The sequence below is a fragment of the Lepus europaeus genome, chromosome 13, assembly GCF_033115175.1.
Source record: "Lepus europaeus isolate LE1 chromosome 13, mLepTim1.pri, whole genome shotgun sequence".
Classification (NCBI taxonomy): domain Eukaryota; kingdom Metazoa; phylum Chordata; class Mammalia; order Lagomorpha; family Leporidae; genus Lepus; species Lepus europaeus.
The window spans coordinates 64,459,474-64,480,791 of NC_084839.1; the positions used below are offsets into that span (position 1 = coordinate 64,459,474).

General features: G+C 37.1%; 1 protein-coding gene across 1 annotated transcript in view; it reads left to right on the plus strand.

Moving 5' to 3' along the window:
- The window catches only part of APLF (aprataxin and PNKP like factor), a 106,813-nt gene extending 88,223 nt beyond the window's left edge, over window positions 1-18,590 (plus strand). The window contains exons 9-10 of the mRNA XM_062208696.1: window positions 10,222-10,268; window positions 18,106-18,590. Of these exons, the coding sequence (XP_062064680.1) occupies window positions 10,222-10,268; window positions 18,106-18,302 (244 nt within the window). The 3' untranslated portion in view covers window positions 18,303-18,590. The remainder of the gene's footprint in view (window positions 1-10,221; window positions 10,269-18,105) is intronic.
- Window positions 18,591-21,318: the final 2,728 nt, after the last annotated feature.

The window sequence follows — 21,318 nt, forward strand, 5'->3', positions numbered from 1 at the left end:
TTTAGTGTTGACTGTACACATATAAGAATTTTTCACAGTTTGTTTGGTATGCATAGTAAATTGTGGTGATTTTCAATGGACAAATGAATTGTTTTCATTATTTTATGATAGTTTATTCTACTATTATTTAACAAAGACCATATTTGTTAATTTTCCTGATTCGCCTAAATCTTAAGACATGGATATTTGATAAATTGGGAATTATGTTTTTGTTTCAGGATTTAAAATGTGTTGCATTTCAAAAATGCAAGATAAATTATTTTATTTTGATGAAACAAAAATATGGTACGAGCATTTATTCAGTGAGTAAATATTGAGCATCAGAAAGGTACTAAGTACTCAGTGTTCTAGGAGCTGGCATAACACAGATTTTTAAGTTCATTTAAAATCATAGTATTAAGTTATCAAATCTTTAGAAGTAAATGAAAATAAAAATGACTATGTTCTTACTACCACTGTCTAGCTAATCTCTAGGTGGTTCTTAATTATGGGAACATAATGGATTTTTAAATCAGCATTTAGAGTCTTTTTAATGTAATAAGATTAGGTATTTTCTGGGATATATCCAACAGAAAAACTGCCTTTGAAAAGTCCATTTCTGGAAAAACATCAGGATCCATGGATTAGGATTTACTAAATAGATACGTTTTCTGTCCAGAAATTATTAGAAACTGTGTTTCATGCCAACCAATGAGAATTTTAAACTCCTGATTTGTATTATAAGTGATTCTTTCAATTTCTGTTCAGCAGTCATTACTTAAGTAGTAAAGATAGTGAAACTGAGATTTTCCCTGTTAAAACAGAAAAATACAGCATCTGTCATGACATTGTGTAGTGAAAATCCAAAAGACTCTACCCAAAAGCTGTTAGAACTAATAAAGAATTCCATAAAGTTGTAGGATGCAAAGTCAACATACAAAAATTAGTAGCATTTGTATATACTAACAGTGAAGTATCCCAAAAAAGAAATCAAACAATGATATATCTAATTGCTACAAAAAGTACAATAAAATAAAATATTTAGGAATAAATTTAACCAAGAAGGTAAAAGACTCACACAAATAAATGGAAAGGTATACCATATTCACAAATTGGGTAGATAATATTGTTAAAAAGTCCATACCACCTAAAGTGATCTACCAAGCCAATGCTTTCACCATCAAAACTAATAAAAAACCCTAAAATTCACATTAAACTTTTGTGGGGCTAAGGGTCCTCAGCTGTATTTATTCCAAGGCTCTTAGGTTGTCATAAATGATGAATTCAGCTGGTGCTGTGGCTCAGTAGGCTAATCATCCACCTGCGGCGCCGGCACCCTGGGTTCTAGTCCCAGATGGGGTGCCGGATTCTGTCCCGGTTGCTCCTCTTCCAGTCCAGCTCTCCACTGTGTCCCAGGAAGGCAGTGGAGGATGGCCTAGGTGCTTGGGCCCTGCACCTGCATGGGAGACCAGGAGGAAGCACCTGGCTCTTGGCTTCAGATCAGCAAAGTTCGCTGGCCGTAGCAGCCATTTGGGGAGTGAACCAATGGAAGGAAGACCTTTCTCTCTGTCTCTGTCTCTGTCTCTCTAACTCTGCCTGTCCAAAAAAAAAAAAAAATGATGAATTCAAAGCAGAGGCTATATAGATAAAGTGCAGGAATGGGAACAGGATTTATTTAAAGAGATAGTAAACAGGCAGCCTCATGATGAAAATTACACACACCCAGTTCATTTTCCTCCTTTATCTGAAAGAGGGTTGTGCCATAATTAAATATACTAATGGGTGGCATTTGGATGGGGTTCAGTGTATATGATGATCTCTGGCAAGATTTCATGGTGTCTCTAAAAGGAGCTTAGTAAACACATGTTCATCATGACATTCATAATGGATGAGACGTGAGTGCCTATGGGAAAGTGGGTGTGCTGAATTGGCATGGAAGAGAGTAGAGGTTTGTTGTTGTTGTTGTTTGTTTGTTTGTTTAAACATACAAGACTGTGGCATAGAGACTGCTGGATGCCTCTTGGCTCATTTCACATAAAACCCACAAAAGACCTCAAATAGCCAAAGAAATCATAAGCAAAATGAACAAAGCTGGATGCATTCTGTTACCTGACTTCAAAATACCTACAGCATTAGAGTAGTCAGCATGTTATTGGCATAAAAACAAATAGATCAGCAGAAAAGAGTAGAGAGCCAAGAAATAAGCCTATTCGTTTAATAGCAATTGATTCTTGAGAAAGCTATGAAGAACAGTGGGGAAAGAACAGTCCCTTTAATAAATGGTGTTGGAAAAATTGGTTATCTATGTGGCAGAAAAATGAAATTAGGCTTACCTAGCCATGTTTATGAAAATCAACTCAAAGTGGGTTACAGACCTAATGTAAGACCCCAAACAGTGTAACTACTCAAAAGATCACATAAGGGTCTCCCATGTGGGCACAGGGGCCCAGACACTTGGGCTATCTTCCACTGCTTTCCCATATCATAAGCAGAGAGCTGGATTGGAAGAGGAGCACCAGGGATGCAACCGGGTGCCCAGATGGGATGCCAGTGCTACAGGCAGAGGCTTTGTCTATTATGCCACAGCACTGGTCCCCCTAAAAACTCAGAGAAGCAGAGAGTAGAATGGTGGTTACCAGGTACTGGAGGCTGGTTGAGTTGCAGAGATGTTGTCCAGAGGATAAAAATTTTCAGTGAGACAGAATAAATTCTAGTGACCATTGTACACCATGGTGACTGTAGTTCATGGCTCTGAATTGGTGTACTTGAAAATTACCTCTGGAGTAGATTTTACATGGTCTTGCCACGCACACAAAAAGTTAAATATGTTGAGTACTATATATGTTAACTAGTTCAATTTAGCTGCTCTTCAGTGGATACATATTTCAAAACATGTGTAACATAAATATTCATATACAATTTTTGTCAGTTAAAAATGAGTAAATATTGCATAATTTTATAAACTCATGCAGAAGCTCATTTAAGAATTATTTGAAGAGAAAAAGTTGGTTATATTCTAGAAGATAGGTATGTCCATGAAAATAGAGTTTTATACCACCTTGTGAAAAGCATTGTTGTAGGTACTCTGAAAGATACTAAAAATGCAAAAAAAAAAAATTCACATTCTCCAACAACTCATTTAGCAAATGATGGAGATGATACATGGACACACACATGTGCAATTGTGTGTGTATATTGAAAATATAGATGACAATATTAGAAATTATGTGGTAAATACCCAATGATAGATATAGATAACTCACTCTTGAGCTATTTCCCAGTCATTATAAAACTTATTTCCCTAAAGGAGATCTGACTTGAGCTTAACAGTGCAGTAGTAGGATTTTCTTGGAAAACAACATATGATCAACTGCCTGTCAATGAGAAAGAAGCAAAACCCACTCCCCAAGAGTACAAATGAAAGACTGAACTGCATGTAAATGTTGAACTGAGATTAGCGAAGATTTGGAGAGGATAATTTAAGAATTTAGCGTTCAGAATATTCAATGCAACATTTAAATTTTTATGGAAACCAAATATATCTAAAATTTTGAGTGGTATTTTGATGCCTTCAGCCATGCTTTTGTTGTTTAAGTTTCCTTTGGCTATTTGGGGTCTTTTAGTGTTTCCATATGAATTTTAACATCACTTTTCTAGATCTGAGAATGATGTTGTTGATATTTTGATTGGGATCCCATTGAATCTATAAATTGCTTTTGGTAGTATGGACATTTTGATATTTATTCTTTCTACCCATGAACATGGAAGATGTTTCTACTTTCTTATGTCTTCTATTTCTTTCATTAATATTTTATAATTTTTATCACAGAGACCTTTGATGTCCTTGGTTAAATTTATTCCATGGTATTTAATTTTTTGTAGCTATTGTGAATGGGATTGATCTTTAAAGTCCTTTCTCAGCTATGGCATTGTCTGTGTATACAGAGGCTATTGATTTTTATGTGTTGATTTTATACCTTGTAACTTTACCAAGCTCTTTTATGAGGTCCAGTAGTCTCTTAGCCCTGGGGTCTTTTGGATCCCCTATATGTATTGAATCATGTCATCTGCAGATAGGGAGAATTTGACTTCTTCCTTCCCAATTTGTATTCTTTTGATTTCTTTTTCTTACCTATTGGCCTTGCTAAAACTTCCAGAACTATATTTACTAGCAGTGGTGGGAGTGGTCATCCTTGACTGGTTGCAGATCTTGGTATGGATGCCAACAATTTTTCCTCACTTGATAAGATGTTGCCTGTGGGTTTGTCATAGATTGCCTTGATTATGTTGAGGAATGTTCCTTCTATACCCAATTTACTTAAAGTTTTCATCATGACAGGATGTATCTTATCAAATGCTATCTCTGCATCTGTTGAGATAATAATATGGTTTTTGTTCTTCAGTTTGTTAATGTGATGTATTACATTTATTGATTTGCAAATGTTTAACCATCTCTGCATACCAGAGATAAATCCCATGTGGTCTGGATAGATGATCTTTCTGTTTCGTTGGATTCGATTGGCTAGTATTTTGTTGAGGATTTTTGTATCTATGTTCATTAGGGATATTATTCTATAGTTCTCTTGTTATTTCTTTTTCTGGTTTAGGAACTAAAATAATGTTGGCTTCATAGAGGGAGTTTGGGAAGATGCCCTCTTTTTCAGTTATTTTGAATAGCTTGAGAAGAATTGGAATCATTTCTTCTTCAAATGTCTGCTAGAATTCAACTTTATTGACAGGGTCTTTATTACTGATTCAGTCTCCATCTTGGTTATTGGTCTGTTTAAGTTTTCTTTTTCTTCATGACTCAATTTTGATAGATTGTATGTGTTCAGAAATTTATCAATTCTTCTATGTTTCCCAGTTTGTTGGCGTATAGCTCTTTGTAGTAATTCCTGATGATTCTTTTTATTTCTGTAGTATCTGTTGTTACATTTCCATTTTCATCCCTGATTTTATTGATTTGGGTCTTCTCCCTCTTTTTTAGTTAATGGGGCCAATGGTATGTCAATTTTGTTTATTTTTTCAAATAAAAGCTCTTAATTTTATTGATCTTTTGTGATTTTTTTGTTTCAATTTTGTTTATTCCCTAATTTTAATTATTTCTTTCCAGTTACTAATTTGGGGTTTGGTTTGTTGTTGTTTTTCCTAGATCTTTGAGATGCATTGACAATTCACTTATTTGGTGCCTTTCCAATTTCTTGATTTAGTATCAGTTGCTATAAATTCCCTCTTAAAACTGCTTTCGCAGTATCCCATAAGTTTTGATATGAGGTACTGTCATCTCCATTCATTAAAAGAAATTTTTTTATTTCTCTTTAGATTTCTTCAGTGACCCCATGTTCATTCAGGAGAATGTTGTTCAGTCTCCATGTATTTGCATGTGTTCTAGAGATTCTTGAGTTGTTGATTTTTAGCTTCAGTCCATTATGATCAGGAAGATGCATGGTATGATTTCAATTTTTTGAATTTTCAGAGACTTGCTTTATGGCCTTATGGTCTATCCTAGAAAAAGTTCTGTGCACTGATGAGAAGAATATGTATTCTGCAACTTCGGAGTACAAAATTCTATGGATATAAGTCAGGTCCATTTGGTCCAAAGTTTCTATTTGTTCTGTTGTTTGTTTGATGATTTTCTGTCTGGCTGATCTATCCATTGATGAAAGTGGGGTATTGAAATCCCCCATTGCTCTTATATTGGAATCTATGTCTCCTTTTAGGTCCATTATCATTTGTTTTATATAGCCAGGCACCCTGTAATTGGGTACATGTATATTTATTATAGTTATGTCTTCTTGTTGAGTTGATCACTTAATCATTTTACAATGCCCTTCTCTGTCTCTTTTATCATTTTTTTGGTGTTAAAGTCTATTTCATCTGATACTAGAATGGCTATACCTGCCCTTTTTTGGTTTCTGTTAGCATGGAATATCTTTTTTCATCCTTTCACTTTAAGTCTACGTGTGTCTTTGTTGTTGAGAAGTGTTTCTTGCAGGCAGCAAATAGATGGGTCTTGTATTTTAATCCATTCATTCAGTCTATATCTTTTAGCTGGAGAGTTGAGGCCATTTACATTCAAGGTAACTAGTGAAAAGTAACTACTCAGCCCTGCCATTTTTCCATTAATATTCCTACTGTCTAGTTTGGATTTCTTTTCTACATTTACTGGTTGACTTTCTGCCTTCGTATTCTTTCAGGATGATGGCTTTCTTTCTGTGTTTCTTTGTGTAGCACATCCTTTAGCATCTTTTGTAAGGCTGAATGAGTGGTGACAAATTCTTTGAATTTCTGTTTGTTATGGAAGGTCTTATTTCACTTTCATTCAGAAATGAGAGCTTTACAGGGTACAGTATTCTGTGTTGACAGGTTTTTTTTGTTTTGTTTTGTTTTTTTCTCTTCAGACTTAGACCATATCTTGCCATTGTCTTCTAGCCTTTAGGGTTTCTGATGCAAAATCAGCTGTGAGTCTAATTGAAAATCCTCTGAAAGTAATCTTGTGCTTCTCTCATGCACATTTTAGAATCTTTTCTTTATGCCTTGCTGTGGAAAGTTTGACTATAATGTATCATGGTGTAGATCATTACTGGTCATGTCTGTTAGGAGTTCTGTGTGCTTCCTGTATTTGGATGTTCTTTTCTTTCTCTAAATTAGGAATCTTTCCTGTATTTATTTCACTAAATAGGCCTTCTACTCCATTCTTTCTTTTTACACCTTCAGAAACTCCTAAGACCCATATGTTGGGTATTTGATAGATCCCATAAATCTCTAACACTCTTTTTAAGTTTTCTAATTTCTTCTTCTCCTTCTCCTTTTCCTTCTCCTTCTTCTTCTTCTTCTTCTTTTTTTTTTTTGTCTGACTGGATAATTTCCAGAGATTTGTCTTCTAGCTCAGATATTCTTTCTTCCGCCTCACCAAGTCTCTTGTTAAGGCTCTCTACTGCATTTTTTATTTGATCTCTTGAATTCTTCCTTTCTAATATTTAATTTTTATTTCTCTTTAAAATCTAAATTTCATGGGGAGAACTTTCATATCATGCATGATTTGCTTTGGTTCATGGACTTGCTTCTGATTGCTTTTGAGTAATCCTATGATTATTTTTTTAATTCTGTTTCTAGCATTTCTTTAATCTATGTCTTCACATTCTATTATTGAAATGTTGTGGGTTTTTTTAGAGGGATTATGCTGTCTTCCTTATTCTTGTTTCTTGAATCTGCATTTATTTTTAGGCATTTGTAGAATTAATTGTTGATTTCTTTTTTCCTCTGATGGCTTCCATCTTTGAGTTATACCTCTGTGGCTTAATGGAATGTCTGTACTTTCAGTGAATATCAAGAGGTGTGTGGTGGGTGTGGTCAAGAAGCTCTGGTCAGTGTCCCAGTGTGAGGCCAGTATCCAGGTAACATCTCTTGTTAAAAGAAGAGGGGGAATGGTCACCTATGGTGGTGTGATTACCCCTTCACCTCCTTTCCTCCAAGGAGTTAGTCCCCAGTGGGTGCAATACTCATCTGCACTGTCATCTGAACCCCATGAATGATCTGCACAGTCTTCATTCTGAGCGTGGGTCCTGCTGCAGTGACCCATCCCAGGCAACAAGGGAGCTCTGGGTTTTTGGAGCTACATTCAGCGATTTCCCAGAGACCCAGCCAGACCCTGAACCCTCTGTTACAGCCATCCAGTCTCCACAGTCTCAGCATACAAGGTTCGCACAGGGTGCAAAAGTTCTACTTTGCCCTGCCATCCTGTCCAGTCCACAGAGAGGCAGATGTTCCCCAAGCCAGCTGTCCATAAATGCTCCACCTAGGTGGCTTGAGCCCCAGCACCTGTGGTATGTTGGGAGGCTGGAGGCACCTCAGAGTCCTACATAGGTGCCCAGACTCCCATCAGTACTCCCAGCCAGTCTCAAAGTCAGTGAGGACTGTGGATTTTTCACTCTGCTAGAATCTTTGAATCACACATGTATATAAGAGCCACTGGCTGAATATTGCCTTCTCCCCCCACTGCCACCAGTACTGCTGAGAAGATGGAGTCCTGTCTCAGCCAGTTGCTATGCATGCACAAGGCCTTCTGCAGCTGCCAGCAAGCCTAAAATGGCACCTGCCCTCTCTCAACCAGGTGCTGGGCACTGCTGTGGTGAGGATAGGTCCACAGGTAGCTGTTGGGCCCTAGATCTCCAGGTCAGACTCAAGCCGCGCTCTCCCTCCGGTTGTATCATGGGTAGCTGCCATTGGTCTCACCTCCGTTTTCAAGCTGCCGCCTGCTCTGGCTCTCTGCTGCTGGAGTCGTGTGTTTTGTCCATATTTGTGCTGCGCATCCACACCTTCCACACAGGTCCAAGGCATTCCTCTTCCTTGCCTAGAATTTCCACTGCAATTTTCTAAGTCTCCCCTGAGAGTGCACTACCTACACTTCCCTTCCCTTTCCTTCCCTTCCCTTCCCTCCCCTTTCCTTTCCTTTCTTTTCCTATTTATCCCTAACCTAGTGTAGTACATTGTTCCCTGTTCCACCATCTTGGAATTTTCAATAATCTTGTTCTGTTTAAGGTAAAGCAGGAAAAGACAGGACTGTGTGGTGCCTGAAGCAGACATTTATTTAAAAAGAGAAAAGAACCTTTAAATTGCAAATGACTGTAGAAAAGACATCTGTATGGAATGCTAACACTTGAAGAACTTAGATGAAGCTATGTGGAATCTCAGTGTACTATTTTTGCCCACTATTTAGTGGGCTTGAATATTTTTCAAAATAAAAAGTTACCAAAACAAAATCTCAAAGGACTAATAATCTTTTCGTAGATTAATGATGAAGAATACCTTTGGTTTTCATGTTTCTGTGTTTCTGTTTTTCCTCTCATAGCATTCATTTTTCTTTAGTAAAGACTGAATGAAACAAATTGATGGCCTGTGCCAGCATGTGCAGTAAGGGAAGTTTGTCCCACAAATCATCACCACAGCTTTGTTCATTTGCAGCTGCCTTCATCACAGCTAGGCCGTCCAGGTCATTTTTCTTTCCTTGATGTTCCTTTTGCATCAAAAGGTCAAATGTGGGTTAAGTACCCCAAACATGTCATCTTGTATAGAATTGGTTTTTTTTCCAGTTCTTAAAACTTGAGTTAGGATTCTAATTAATCGTGCATTTGCATTCTTGTGCTGTTTAATGCTCATATTGTAAGAAACGTTACTAAAGAAGCAGCATTATTAGCAGTAGGGGACTTACTGATACTGGACATAAGGCTGGTAGTAAGTGTCCTGTGACTGTGTTTTGAATGACAATGAGTGAATCAATGGCTCCCATGGATTACTTACCACGCACCAAGCCCGTAGTCAAGTGACCTACTGTGCGTTATATCAGGATCCTCACAACAGCTTCTGTTAATTTCCCCTGTTTACAGATGGGCAAACTGAAGCTTAGGCAGCATGTAGGAGGTGGCTGAACCAGGATTCTAACTGGGAACTCCCTCATTCCAGTCACTCCTCTCATCTGATTCAAATCACCACCCTCATACTTTATACTAGCATTTCTACCCATAGAATTTTGGATTTTTTGAGGATCAGTCTGTAAGGAAGAGGTTGTTTTGTTGTTTTTTGATTCATTTTAAATTAACCTTGAATGGGGAGAGAGGATCCTCCTTTTTTTTTAAATTAAAATTGCATACAATATGATGATACTGGCTGTTTTTATTTAAATGTAAATTAATTTAAATAAAATTTGAAATTCAATTCCTCAGCTTTATTGCCTACATGTGACTCGGTAGCCACATGCAGTTGATGGCCACTCTGTTGGACACCAAGAGAGATTTCCCTCAGCACAAGAAGTTCTATTGAATGGTGTTACAAAATTCCAGGGTTTTCAGTTGAAACTCATACAATAAACACTAGTTAAAACCCATGTTGGAAAATAGATTCCATAATTACCACAGCTTTGGCATCCATATGGTGGTATCGCAGGCAGCTATACCACAAAGCCAGATCTTTAGTGTTATCTCTTGAAAGTTCGTATCTTTCTAAAGTATAAGTTCTGAAGTGAGAACTGTGTCTTGTTCACCGTCCTTTGTGTCGGGATATGTGCCTGAAATAAAGTAGCTACTCAGTATGTTACTGTAATTCAAAAGCAAATGCTTTACAATGAGAGGCCAGTTGGGGCTGAATTTTGTTTGAAGGTTTCTCAGTATTCTAATTTAAATAATCTTAACTATTTTCTAGTATTGGAAAAGTAGATCTTACTTTTACTTTCTTTTCTTTTTCCAGGAAGAATCCCCAGCACAAGATAGAGTACAGACATAACACACTCCCAGGTAAGTAAGTGCACTTCAGAAAGCTGAAAATGAAAAGTTCGAGTAATCTACATACAGTTTGCAGATATGATGAAAATATTTAACTCTTTTTCTGTAAATTTGTTGTTCTTAGACTTAAGATAAAACAATTGTGAATCTTTTATGTATCAGGTATCTTCCCAATCATTGATCAACAACACATAATTGTTCTTCTACTATTAGGATTATTTACTTATTTACTTGCTTACTTACCTGAAAGGCAGAGAGAAAGCTCTCATCTGCTGGTTCCTCCCAAAATGCCCAGAATAGCTGGGCTCGCTTTTGCTTTCAAATAAATATATTAACATTTTTTAAACTTTTAAAAAATTACATTAAATTCTTACTATTTAATTTCTGATTTGTACCATTCCTGAAATGCTTCAGTCTGTAATGTGTTTCTGTACCTATAACAATTTATGTAGTTTATTCTGGTTTTTTTGTAGGTTTGACTGCTGTCATCTGTTAAGTTTCTTATCTATCTAATTAGTTTAAGAGTTCACTAGCTTTCCACATTCTTTTTTTCAGAGTGCTATAGCTTTGTCACAAGTTACTGAATGCAAGAGTAATCCATGCCAGGAAAATTTTATTTTATACATTCTTAGCTACCTTACTTGTTGACAGCATTTAAAAGAAATTTTCATCAATGTTTTAATTTCTGATTATTGAAGTCATTCTTTCTGGCCTATTATTGTATGGTGTGCATTATTCTAGGCAATTGGTAGCAATCTTGGCTGAGAATTTAGAATATTTTCCTGGTAATTACCTTAGTGTTTGAATGGTTTTGCAATAGTATCCACATGAGTGCTTATAAATACTTTTTTCTTACAGACATTGAAACAAAAGATCTGGAAATGAAGATTTTAAGGAAGGGTCGTGGGACTTAATTGAGATTCCATAAATTGTTCCTTAGTTTGGGGCAACCTGGGAGTCTAGAAAATCAGAAATCCTGGCACAATGGTGTTTTTCAAAGTGCATCATAAATATAAAAACTGCTTTCCCAGAATATAAACAGCTGCTAGTAGTTTGGTGTGTTTTTTAAAAAATTAGTCTTTAGTAGTAAAATGAAGCATTGTTTTAAAAAAATTCTTATATAGTAAATTCTCATCCTTAGGGATATTTCTTCATGAAAATTAACATTCTAGTTCTAAGATTTACTGGAAAAGGAAAGAAAACCTGAAGAATTATTGGTGTTAAGCTGTTAATCTGTTATAAAACATTGATTGTCTTAGATCCTAATATCTGAAAATTATTTGGAAAATTCACCAATTTGAAAATATTTTTCTCCATGTAAGATCAGCAATTTTTCTAGCAGGGATCTGATATGGCATGGTCCTTAGCAGCACTGCCAACCTGAAATGAGAATTGACTGTAGAATTTTAAAATGTGATAAAAATTTTGAATACAAAGTTCACAATGACCTTCTGTTATTACAAATTCCTCTGCAGAAATAGAGAAGGCAGAAATTGCCAAATAGTTAGAAACATGTTGTTTTATATATGGTAAAAGGTTTATTATCTTTTATAAAAGCTATTTTTCATCATCGTGGTAGTTAAGTGTTTTTCATCAATTTTTAACGATAAACGACATCTTGTTTCTCTCATTTTCTGCCTTCAAGTGGACAAGCTCTCTGTCCATCTTCACATTCACACTAGTTCACTCACCTGTAGAAGGGGATTCATGTATTGACCTTAATCAAATTCTGGAGTTAAAAAAGGATCTTTGAGCTCACTTAGTCACTTTGATGAAGAGATTTAAGTAAATAATTCTATTAGATTCATCGTTATGGGCTTATTTATGGCAGATTTTTGGACTTATGCCCCCTTAGTTCAGCATTCTTTTTTTCAAACCATGCTATTTTTAAGGTATAGCCAACCAAGTAAGAGCAATAACTTACAGAAAGAAACCTCTGTGTAAGCTTTCTAGGTAAAGGTTAAAAAAAAATTTCTTCCAAACTCACCTTGATTTGAAAGAAGTAACTCACTTCTGATTTTTCAGACACTCTTAATAATTATATTTCAGATAAATTGCTTGTAGTTCAGGAAAATGCAATAGGCTCTCAATTTTTAAAAATTTACATTATGCTGTTTAATTCTGTGTGCCTCTGATGGAAATCACAGCTACAAGATACAAAACTATAAAACGTTATATTTTGTTTTTGATTTAAAAACTTAAGTGCTGCTGTTCTATCTCCTGTTATCATTTATGTGCTTCAATAAGATTTCAATAACAGTGGTGTTCTCTGTATAACACCAAGGTCATGGTTTGCGATGCATCAAAGATATGACTCCTTAGGACTGAGGTGCCTGGCTCTCTTAACTAAAACACCTTCTCATATGAAAAGACTTCTTTGAATTTTTGTATGGAAAATAGCACTATGACCATCAGATGTATGGGAACTATGCTAGTTTCATCACTTTAAATTCAGATACTCAGACACTGTCTGAACAATTCAGCTTGCCAAGGCGGGGAATGCATACAAAAGTGAGCTCTGTTGTTTTAGTATTCTCCATATCCCTTTAGCATAAACTCATATTGATTTTTATGACAATAGCAGACATTTTATCCTGGGGTTAGGTGCTAGTCCTATTTACTTCAGAGCCCTGCTTCCTAAGATTGTTCCCATGAATCAGGAAATCATATAGTTTAGATCACTGAATTCACTGATTCAGTGTATTTTCCAAGTAAGTAAAATTTCATTATTCATGAAAGGCAGAAACATTCTTCTGAAACCACTCAGGGTCTACTAACAATTGAAAAATATAAAAGGAAAGGAAACTGCCATCTAGATGGCATTTGCTTTGTGTGCTATTTAAAGTTGTTAACTGAATTTACAAGAATCCATTAATTGGTTCCATAGAGATGATCACATTAGCACATTTTAAAAAGATTTGAGGCTGGTGGCGCGGCTCAATAGGCTAATCCTCCACCTGCGGCGCCAGCACCCCGGGTTCTAGTCCCGGTCGGGGCACCGATCCTGTCCCAGTTGCCCCTCTTCCAGGCCAGCTCTCTGCTGTGGCCAGGGAGTGCAGTGGAGGATGGCCCAAGTGCTTGGGCCCTGCACCCGATGGGAGACCAGGATAAGCCCCTGGCTCCTGCCTTCGGATCAGCGCGGTGTGCCGGCCACAGCGTGCTGGCCACGGTGGCCATTGGAGGGTGAACCAACGGCAAAGGAAGACCTTTCTGTTTGTCTCTCTCTCTCTCACTATCCACTCTGCCTGTCAAAAAAAATCCCCTCTGGAGTGAGTGGTGATTGTAAGAAAAACAGGAAATGTATTGAGCTATAGGAATTAAAGGACAGGTTTATTACTTCCTTTGCTATTTTTCTCATTTTTTCCCTTATTAAATTTCTTGACTTGTATTTAAGTTATATCTTTATATATTACATGTGAGCATTTTAGGAAATTGTTAACCAAAGCATATACCAAAGTACAGGCATTTATACTTCAACTTATAAACCTAACTGTTCATCAGGGATTGTCTTCTGCACTCAGAAGATTTCCAGATAAAATTTCCCTAGTTGTTTTTCAAATGCTCCACATAGTCCTGGAGTCTTCCACTGGATTATTTTAGATCACTTTGTTGCACATGTGAGTAGGATGAGGGAAGAAATGAATTTGAAGACAAAAAGAGCTCTAACATTATATTTGGAAGTATAGAAATTCTAAAGCTGCTGCCATAGCATTCATAATCTTTACTGAAACATGAACTGATGAATATCTGAGACGTATAAAACAAAACTGTCCAAAGTACCTAAACTCTTGGGGCCATCATTATGATGCAATGGGTAAAGCTTCTGCTGGCAATGATGGCATTTGGGCTCTGGTTTGAGTCCTGGCTTCCTTGCTTTTGATCCAACTCCCTGCTGATGTGCCAGCTCTCTGCTAATGCACCTGGGAAAGCAGCAGAAGGTGGCCCAAGTGCTTAGGCCCCTTCTACCCAAGTCGGGGACCTGGAGGAATTCTAAGCTTCTGGCTTTGGCCTGGCTCAGCCCTGGCCATTATGACCATTTGGAGAGTGAACTAGCAGATGGAAGTTCTTTCTGTCTTATTCTCTTTGTCCCTCTCTCTCTGTAACTCTACCTTTCAAATAAATAATAAAATCTTTCAAAAACAAACACAAACAAAAAGTAACTAAACTTCTTTCATCTCATCTGATCATATCCCTGGGTTGTCAATCAGATTTTGCTAGGTTTACGGTTCAGTATCCAGTGACTTAAAAAATAAATGTGTTTCTGCTTCATGGTGCACGTGCAAGTTTGCTGTGGCCTATCTCATGTATATTCTCCTCCTGGAATCCAGGCTAAAGGATCACCCCTATCTGGGACATGCTTTTCTTGTGGCAGAGTGGGAATCACAAAACAGAACCATAGAAAGACTCTTTTTTTTTATATTTTATTTAAGTTACACAAGTTTCATGTATTTCATGTAAACAGATTTAGGAACATTGTGACACACCCCCCCCCCATCCTCCTTCCCACCCACACTGCAACCCTTCCTCTTCACCGCCTCACATTCCTACTCTTAATTTTTACAAAGATCTATTTTCAGGTTACTTAATTATCATATAGTTAACCCTACACAGGGTTCAACAAATAATATGAAGAAAAAAAAACTAAAAATACCATTCTTCAACAGAAAAGACAAGGGCTATAAATAATCATCAAATCTCACAATGTCTATTTCACTCTAATACATTACATTTCAGGTACTGTATTAGTTACCTCAGATCAGGAAAAGCATTTGATATCTGTCTTTTTTGGGACTAATTTCACTAAGTATAATGGTTTCCAGTTATGTCCACCTTGTTGCAAAAGACAAGATTTCATTTTTTTTACAGTTGAATAGTACTCAATAGTGTATATATACCATAATTTCTTTATCCAGTCAACAACTGATGGACATCTGGGTTGATTCCATATATTAGCTATTGTAGATTGTGCTGAAATGAATACAGGGGTCAGATCACTCTTTCATATGCCGATTTCTTTTGGTTTCATTAAATTCCCATGAGTGGGATGGCTGGATCATATTGTGGGTCTATATTCTGATTTCTGAGGTGTCTCCATACTGTCTTCCACAGTGGCTGCACCAGTTTACATTCCCACCAACAGTGGGCGAGGGTACCTTTTCCCCCACATCCTTGATAGCATTTGTTATTTGTTGATTTCTGTATGAGAACCATTCTAAATGGAGTGGGTTGAAACCTCACTATGGTTTTGATTTGCATTTCTCTGATGGCTAGTGATTCTGAGCATTTTCTTAAGTGTCTGTTGGCCATTTTAAATTCCTCTCTTAGAAAATGCCTATCCAAGTCCTTTGCCCATTTCTAAACTGGATTGTTTGTTTTGTTGTTATTGAATTCTTGAGCTCTTTTTAGATTCTGGATGTTACTCCTTTATCAGTTGTGGAGTTTGCGAATATTTTCTCCCGTCAGTTGCGCCTTCACTTTGCTGAGTGTTTCTTTTGCAGTGCAGAAACTTCTCAGCTTGATGTAATCCCATTTGTCAATTTTGGCTTTGATTACCTGTGCTTCTGGGGTCTTTTCCAAGAAGTCTTCACCTATGCCAATGTCTTACAGAGTTTCCCCAATGTTCTCTAGTAATTTGATGGTATCAGGTCTTAGATTTAGGTCTTTGATCCATTGTGAGTGGATTTTTGTGAAAGTGTAAGATGGGGTCTGATTTCATACTTCTGCACGTGGAGATCCAGTTTTCCCAGCACCATTTGTTAAAAAGACTGTCCTTGCTCCAGGACAAATCTATAAATGTGATACATCACTCTAACAAACTGAAGAACAAAAGCCATACAGTTACCTCAATAGATGCAGAGAAAGCATATGATAAAGTACAACACCTTTTATGATGAAAACCTTAAGCAAACTGGATATAGAAGGAACATTCTTCAACAAAGTCAAGGCAATTTATGACAAACCCATGTCCAGCATCCTATTGAATGGGGAAAAACTGGAAGTATTCTTACTAAGATCCAGAACCAGACAAGGATGCCTACTCTAACCACTGCTATTTATTATAGTTCTGGAAGTTTTAACCAGAGCCTTTAGGCAAGAAAAAAAAATCAAAAGGATACTAATTGGAAAGGAGGAAAATCAAGCTATCCCTTTTTGCAGATGACATGATTCTATATATAGGGGATCCAAAAGACTTCACTGAGAGAATGTTGGAACTCATAAAAGAGTTTGGTAAAGTGGTAGGAAATAAAATCAACACGGAAAAATCAATAGTGTTTGAAAATATATGGACAATGTCATGGCTGAAAAAAGAACTTTTAAGATCAGTCCCAATCACAGTAGCTCCAAAAAGAATTAAATACCTTAGAATAAATTTAACCAAGGACATCAAAGATCTCTACAATGAAGATTACCGAACACTAAAGAAAGAAATAGAAGAAGACACTAAAAAATGGGAAAAAAAAATCTTCCAGGTTTATGGATTGGAAGGATCAACACCATCAAAATGTTCATACAAACACAAACAATGTACAGATTCAGTGCAGTCTGAATCAAAACACCAATGACATTCTTTGCAGATCAAGAAAAAAAAAAGCTAAAATTCATATGGAAATACAAGAGGCCCCGAATAGCCAAAGCAATCTTACACAACAAAAACAAATCTGGAGGCATCATAATACCTGATTTCAAGACATGCTACAGGGCAATTATAATCTAAATAGCCTGGAATTGGCACAAAAACAGACTTGTAGACCAATTAAACAGAATAGAAACTCCAGAAATCAATGCATGCATCTACAATGAACTTATCTTTGATAAAGGAGCTAAAATCAATCCCTGCAGCATAGAAGGACTCTTAACACTTCTCCTTGAAAGTGGCATACTAAGGGGGCTGGCGCTGTGGCACATCAGATTAAAAGCCCTGGCCTGAAGCACCAGCATCCCATATGGACGCAGGTTCTAGTCCTGGCTGCTTCTTTTCTAATCCAGCTCTTTGCTGTGGCCTGGGAAAGCAGTAGAAGATGGCCCAAGTCCTTGGGCCCCTTCTAGCCATTGTGGCCATCTGGGGAGTGAACCAGCAGATGGAAGACCTCTCTCTCTGTCTCTACCTCTCTTCTGTAACTCTGTCTTTCAAATAGATAAAATAAATCTTTTTTAAAAAAAAAAGTGGCACACTATTTCCACTCATATTTCTTAGGTGCAATCAGAAGAGATGGAGGAGGGTAATTATATCACAGGGAGGGGCAGTGAAAAACTCTTAAAAATAATTCTACCACACAGGAATGTAAGGTGGCATAAATAGGATTACGATATTATTTTAAAATTATTATTAGAGAAGCAGAAGAAGAGTGAGAAGAAGAAAGAGGTCTCATCTGCTAGTTCACTTCCCAGATATGTGGGAGTCACTCAATCCAGGTTTCCCATGTGGGTGACAGGGACCCCGGTACTTGAGCCATCACCTGGTGCCTACCACAGTGCTTGCTTATTATCAGGAAGCTGGAATGAGGAGCAGAGCTGAGACTGAAACAGAGGTACTCTAACAAGGGATATAAACACTGTGCCAAATACTTGCCCCATTGAAGGAGCCAGTATTATGAACCTCATGGGCCATTTTAGTCTCAGAAGCCTCATAGTAAGAGAAGTTAGAATAATAAATAATAAATGACCACTTTCGTGCCCTTAATAAATAGCAAGTGACTATTTTAGTGCCCTTTTTAAAGAAATTTATAATAATAAGATGTATATGAATAAAATGAGTTCCTCTTGATGCAGAAGGATATTTTACAGTTACACATCTCTAATGGCTGATTCAGTGGTGACTGATACTTGGTGTCCCAATCTTCTTTTTCAGTGGGAAATGCTGCAGGTGAAGATAATGAGCAACCTGATGAATGTGACCTCAATGACAGCTTTCAAGAGGAAGAAGAAGAAGAATGTGATCCAACAGATGAAGATCCTGACTGGGAACCAGGAAGGGAAGATGAGGAGAAGGAAGATGTGGAAGAGCTTTTGAGAGAAGCAAAAAAATTTTTGAGGAGAAAGAAGTGACCCTTTTCTGCAATAATAAATGGTTCACATGTGCTTTTTCTTTATGGAAGAAAATCAATAAGTAGGTACTTCAATGATAACTTTTTCTTTCTTTCGGTAGTTATAACAGCTTTTACTATTGATTCATTGCAAAGGAGACGCTGAAATGTCAGCCTTCAATGTAGTAGATTTTGTTGCCTTTTCTGTCCTATTTAAAGTATCTGGAAATAGGAAGAGGACAGAAGGTAAAGAGTAGTAATTTGATATTTTTCATGTTATTTGTGTGTTGGTAATAAAAAGTGAAAACCATAGGTTGCACAGAATTTTGGTCCTTTTTTCTGGAGCTTCTGTCCTCATAGAGCACGGTGTATGTACAGGTAAATTACATGATGGTGGGAAAGCACACCTCTTTTATTGTTATCAAAGTAATTTTTTAAACAGAACCAAGGTTTTAAAAATGACAGCCATTACATAATGGCTATTATTTTTCTAGCACTGTAGATATGAGCTTTGCAATTTCCTTTATTACTTTTATCCTTTGAAAGTTTGGGAAAATAGCACCTAATGGATACTGAAAGTAGAATCAACTAGGTGATAGTAGAGAAACGCTCACCATGCAGAGAATGCTATGCTATGTCCATATTTGTAATTTACTGTATGTCTGAGTCTGAAGCAGAAAAATTCAAAGACTTTGACAGTTTTTATAAACTGAAATCTCATCTGATTAACTCTCAAAATACTACCTTAATATTATATTAGTTTTTTTTTGTGTTTTTTTTAAAGATTTATTCATTTCTATTTCTTAAAAACTAGCACAGGAAATTTGATAGGGATTGCATTAAATCTGTAGATTACTTTGAGTAATTGATATCTTCACTGTCAATTATATTGTCTATGGCTACCTGTTTGTGACTTTTTTAAAAAATGTATTTATTTGAGAGGCAGAGTTGGAGAGAGAGGGAGAGACAGAGAGAGACAGGACTTCCATTTGCTGGTTCACTCCTCAAATGGCTGTAATCGCTGGAGCTGAGCCAATCAGAAACCAGGGAGCCAAGAGCTTCTTCCAGGTCTCCCCTGTAGGTGCAGGGGCCCAAGTATTTGGGTCATCTTCTGCAGCTTTCCCAGGCCATCAACAGGTAGCTGGATTGGAAGTGGAGCAGCTGGGACTTGAACCAGCACCCATATGGGATGCTGGTGCAACAGGCAGATGCTTAAGCTACTATGCCATAGCCATGGCCCTGGCCCCACATTAGTTATTTTAACCTCAGATAAAAATAGCAAATTGTTGGCCATTCTTCAAGATTTTGGGTGCTTGTATCAAGAATAAGCCACTCATTTTCAAGTTTTATGAAGTATATTTCTTTTTTTCCCCCCAGAGGTCTTATTATTTATTTATTTTTCTTTTTTTAACTTTTATTTAATAAATATAAATTTCCAAAGTACAACTTTTAGATTATAGCAGCTTCCCCCCCCCATAACCTCCCTCCCACCCACAACCATCCCATCTCCCACTTCCTCTCCTATCCCATTCACATCAAGATTCATTTTCAATTATCTTTATATACAGATCAACTTAGTATATACTAAGTAAAGATTTCAACAATTTGTATCCACACAGAAACATAAAGTATAAAGTACTATTTGAGTACTAGTTACACCATTAATTCACATAGTCCAACACATTAAGGACAGAGATTCCACATGGGGAGTAAGTGCAGTGACTATTATTGTTGATTTAACAATTGACACTCTTGTTTATGACATCAGTAATCACCCGGGGCTCTTGTCATGAGCTGCCAAAGCTATGGAAGCCTCTTGAGTTCACTGACTTCGATCTTATTCAGACAAGGTCATAGTCAAAGTGGAAGTTCTCTCCTCCCTTCAGAGAAAGATACCTCCTTCTTTGATGGCCCGTTTTTTCGCTGGAATCTCACTTACAGAGATCTTTCATTTAGGTCTTTTTTTTTTTTTTTTCTTTGTGCCACAGTGTCTTGGCTTTCCATGTCTGAAATACTCTCATGGGCTTTTTAGCCAGATCCAAATGCCTTAAGGGCTGATTCTGAGGCCAGAGCACTGTTTAGGACATCTGCCATTCTATGAGTCTGCTGTGTAAGGCTCCCCTTGGCCATTCTATTTAACATTTCATCATCTCCTGATCCCCTATATTTAGCTTTATTTTTTCCCATAACACATAATTCTTTACATAGTGTGCAATTTATTTGTTTTTTTTTTTCATTATGTGGAATTTTTGTTTATTTTTAACAACATTATATGGGGCTGGCACTGTGGTGCAGTGGGTTAATCCTCCGCCTGTGGCACCGGCATTCTATATGGACACCGGTTCTAGTCCCAGATGCTCCTCTTCCTGTCTGGCTCTCTGCTGTAGCCTGGGAAAGCAGTAGAAGATGGCCCAAGTCCTTGGGCCCCTGCACCGCGTGGGAGACCAGAAAGAAGCACTTGGCTCCTGGCTTCAGATTGGCCCAGCTCTGGCCATTGTGGCCATTTGGGGAGTGAACCAGTGGACAGAACACCTTTGTCTCTGTCTCTCCCTCTCACTGTCTGTGGCTCTACCTCTCAAATAAATAAATAAATAAAATCTTTAAAAAACTTAATATTATTTTGAGATAACAGTTTAAATTTACATTTTAATCAAAGGTGTAATTATCCCACTAAATAAAGAGTTCAACAAATAAAAAGTAAAAAGACTATGCTTAGTTCAGCAGAACAATAGGCAAGGGCTATAAGCAATAATCAAATGTTCAACCTCGTTCATGTAAAGTAAATTTTAACATAGTCACAATTTATATTTGCTTTTCCTTCTCACTCTATTACAATATGAACTCCATCAGGACAGGAATTTTATCCATTTCTTTTCACTGCTAAATCCCCAGTGCCTGGGACATAACTTGTACTCAGTACACAATTCTTGAGTGGATAAATGTCTACTTGGATATTTTTGATCATGGCAAGAAGAGTACCATAGCACAGACAAAAGCAAGATTACAGAGTTTTCAGGAATACATGGTGGAAAGGAGTT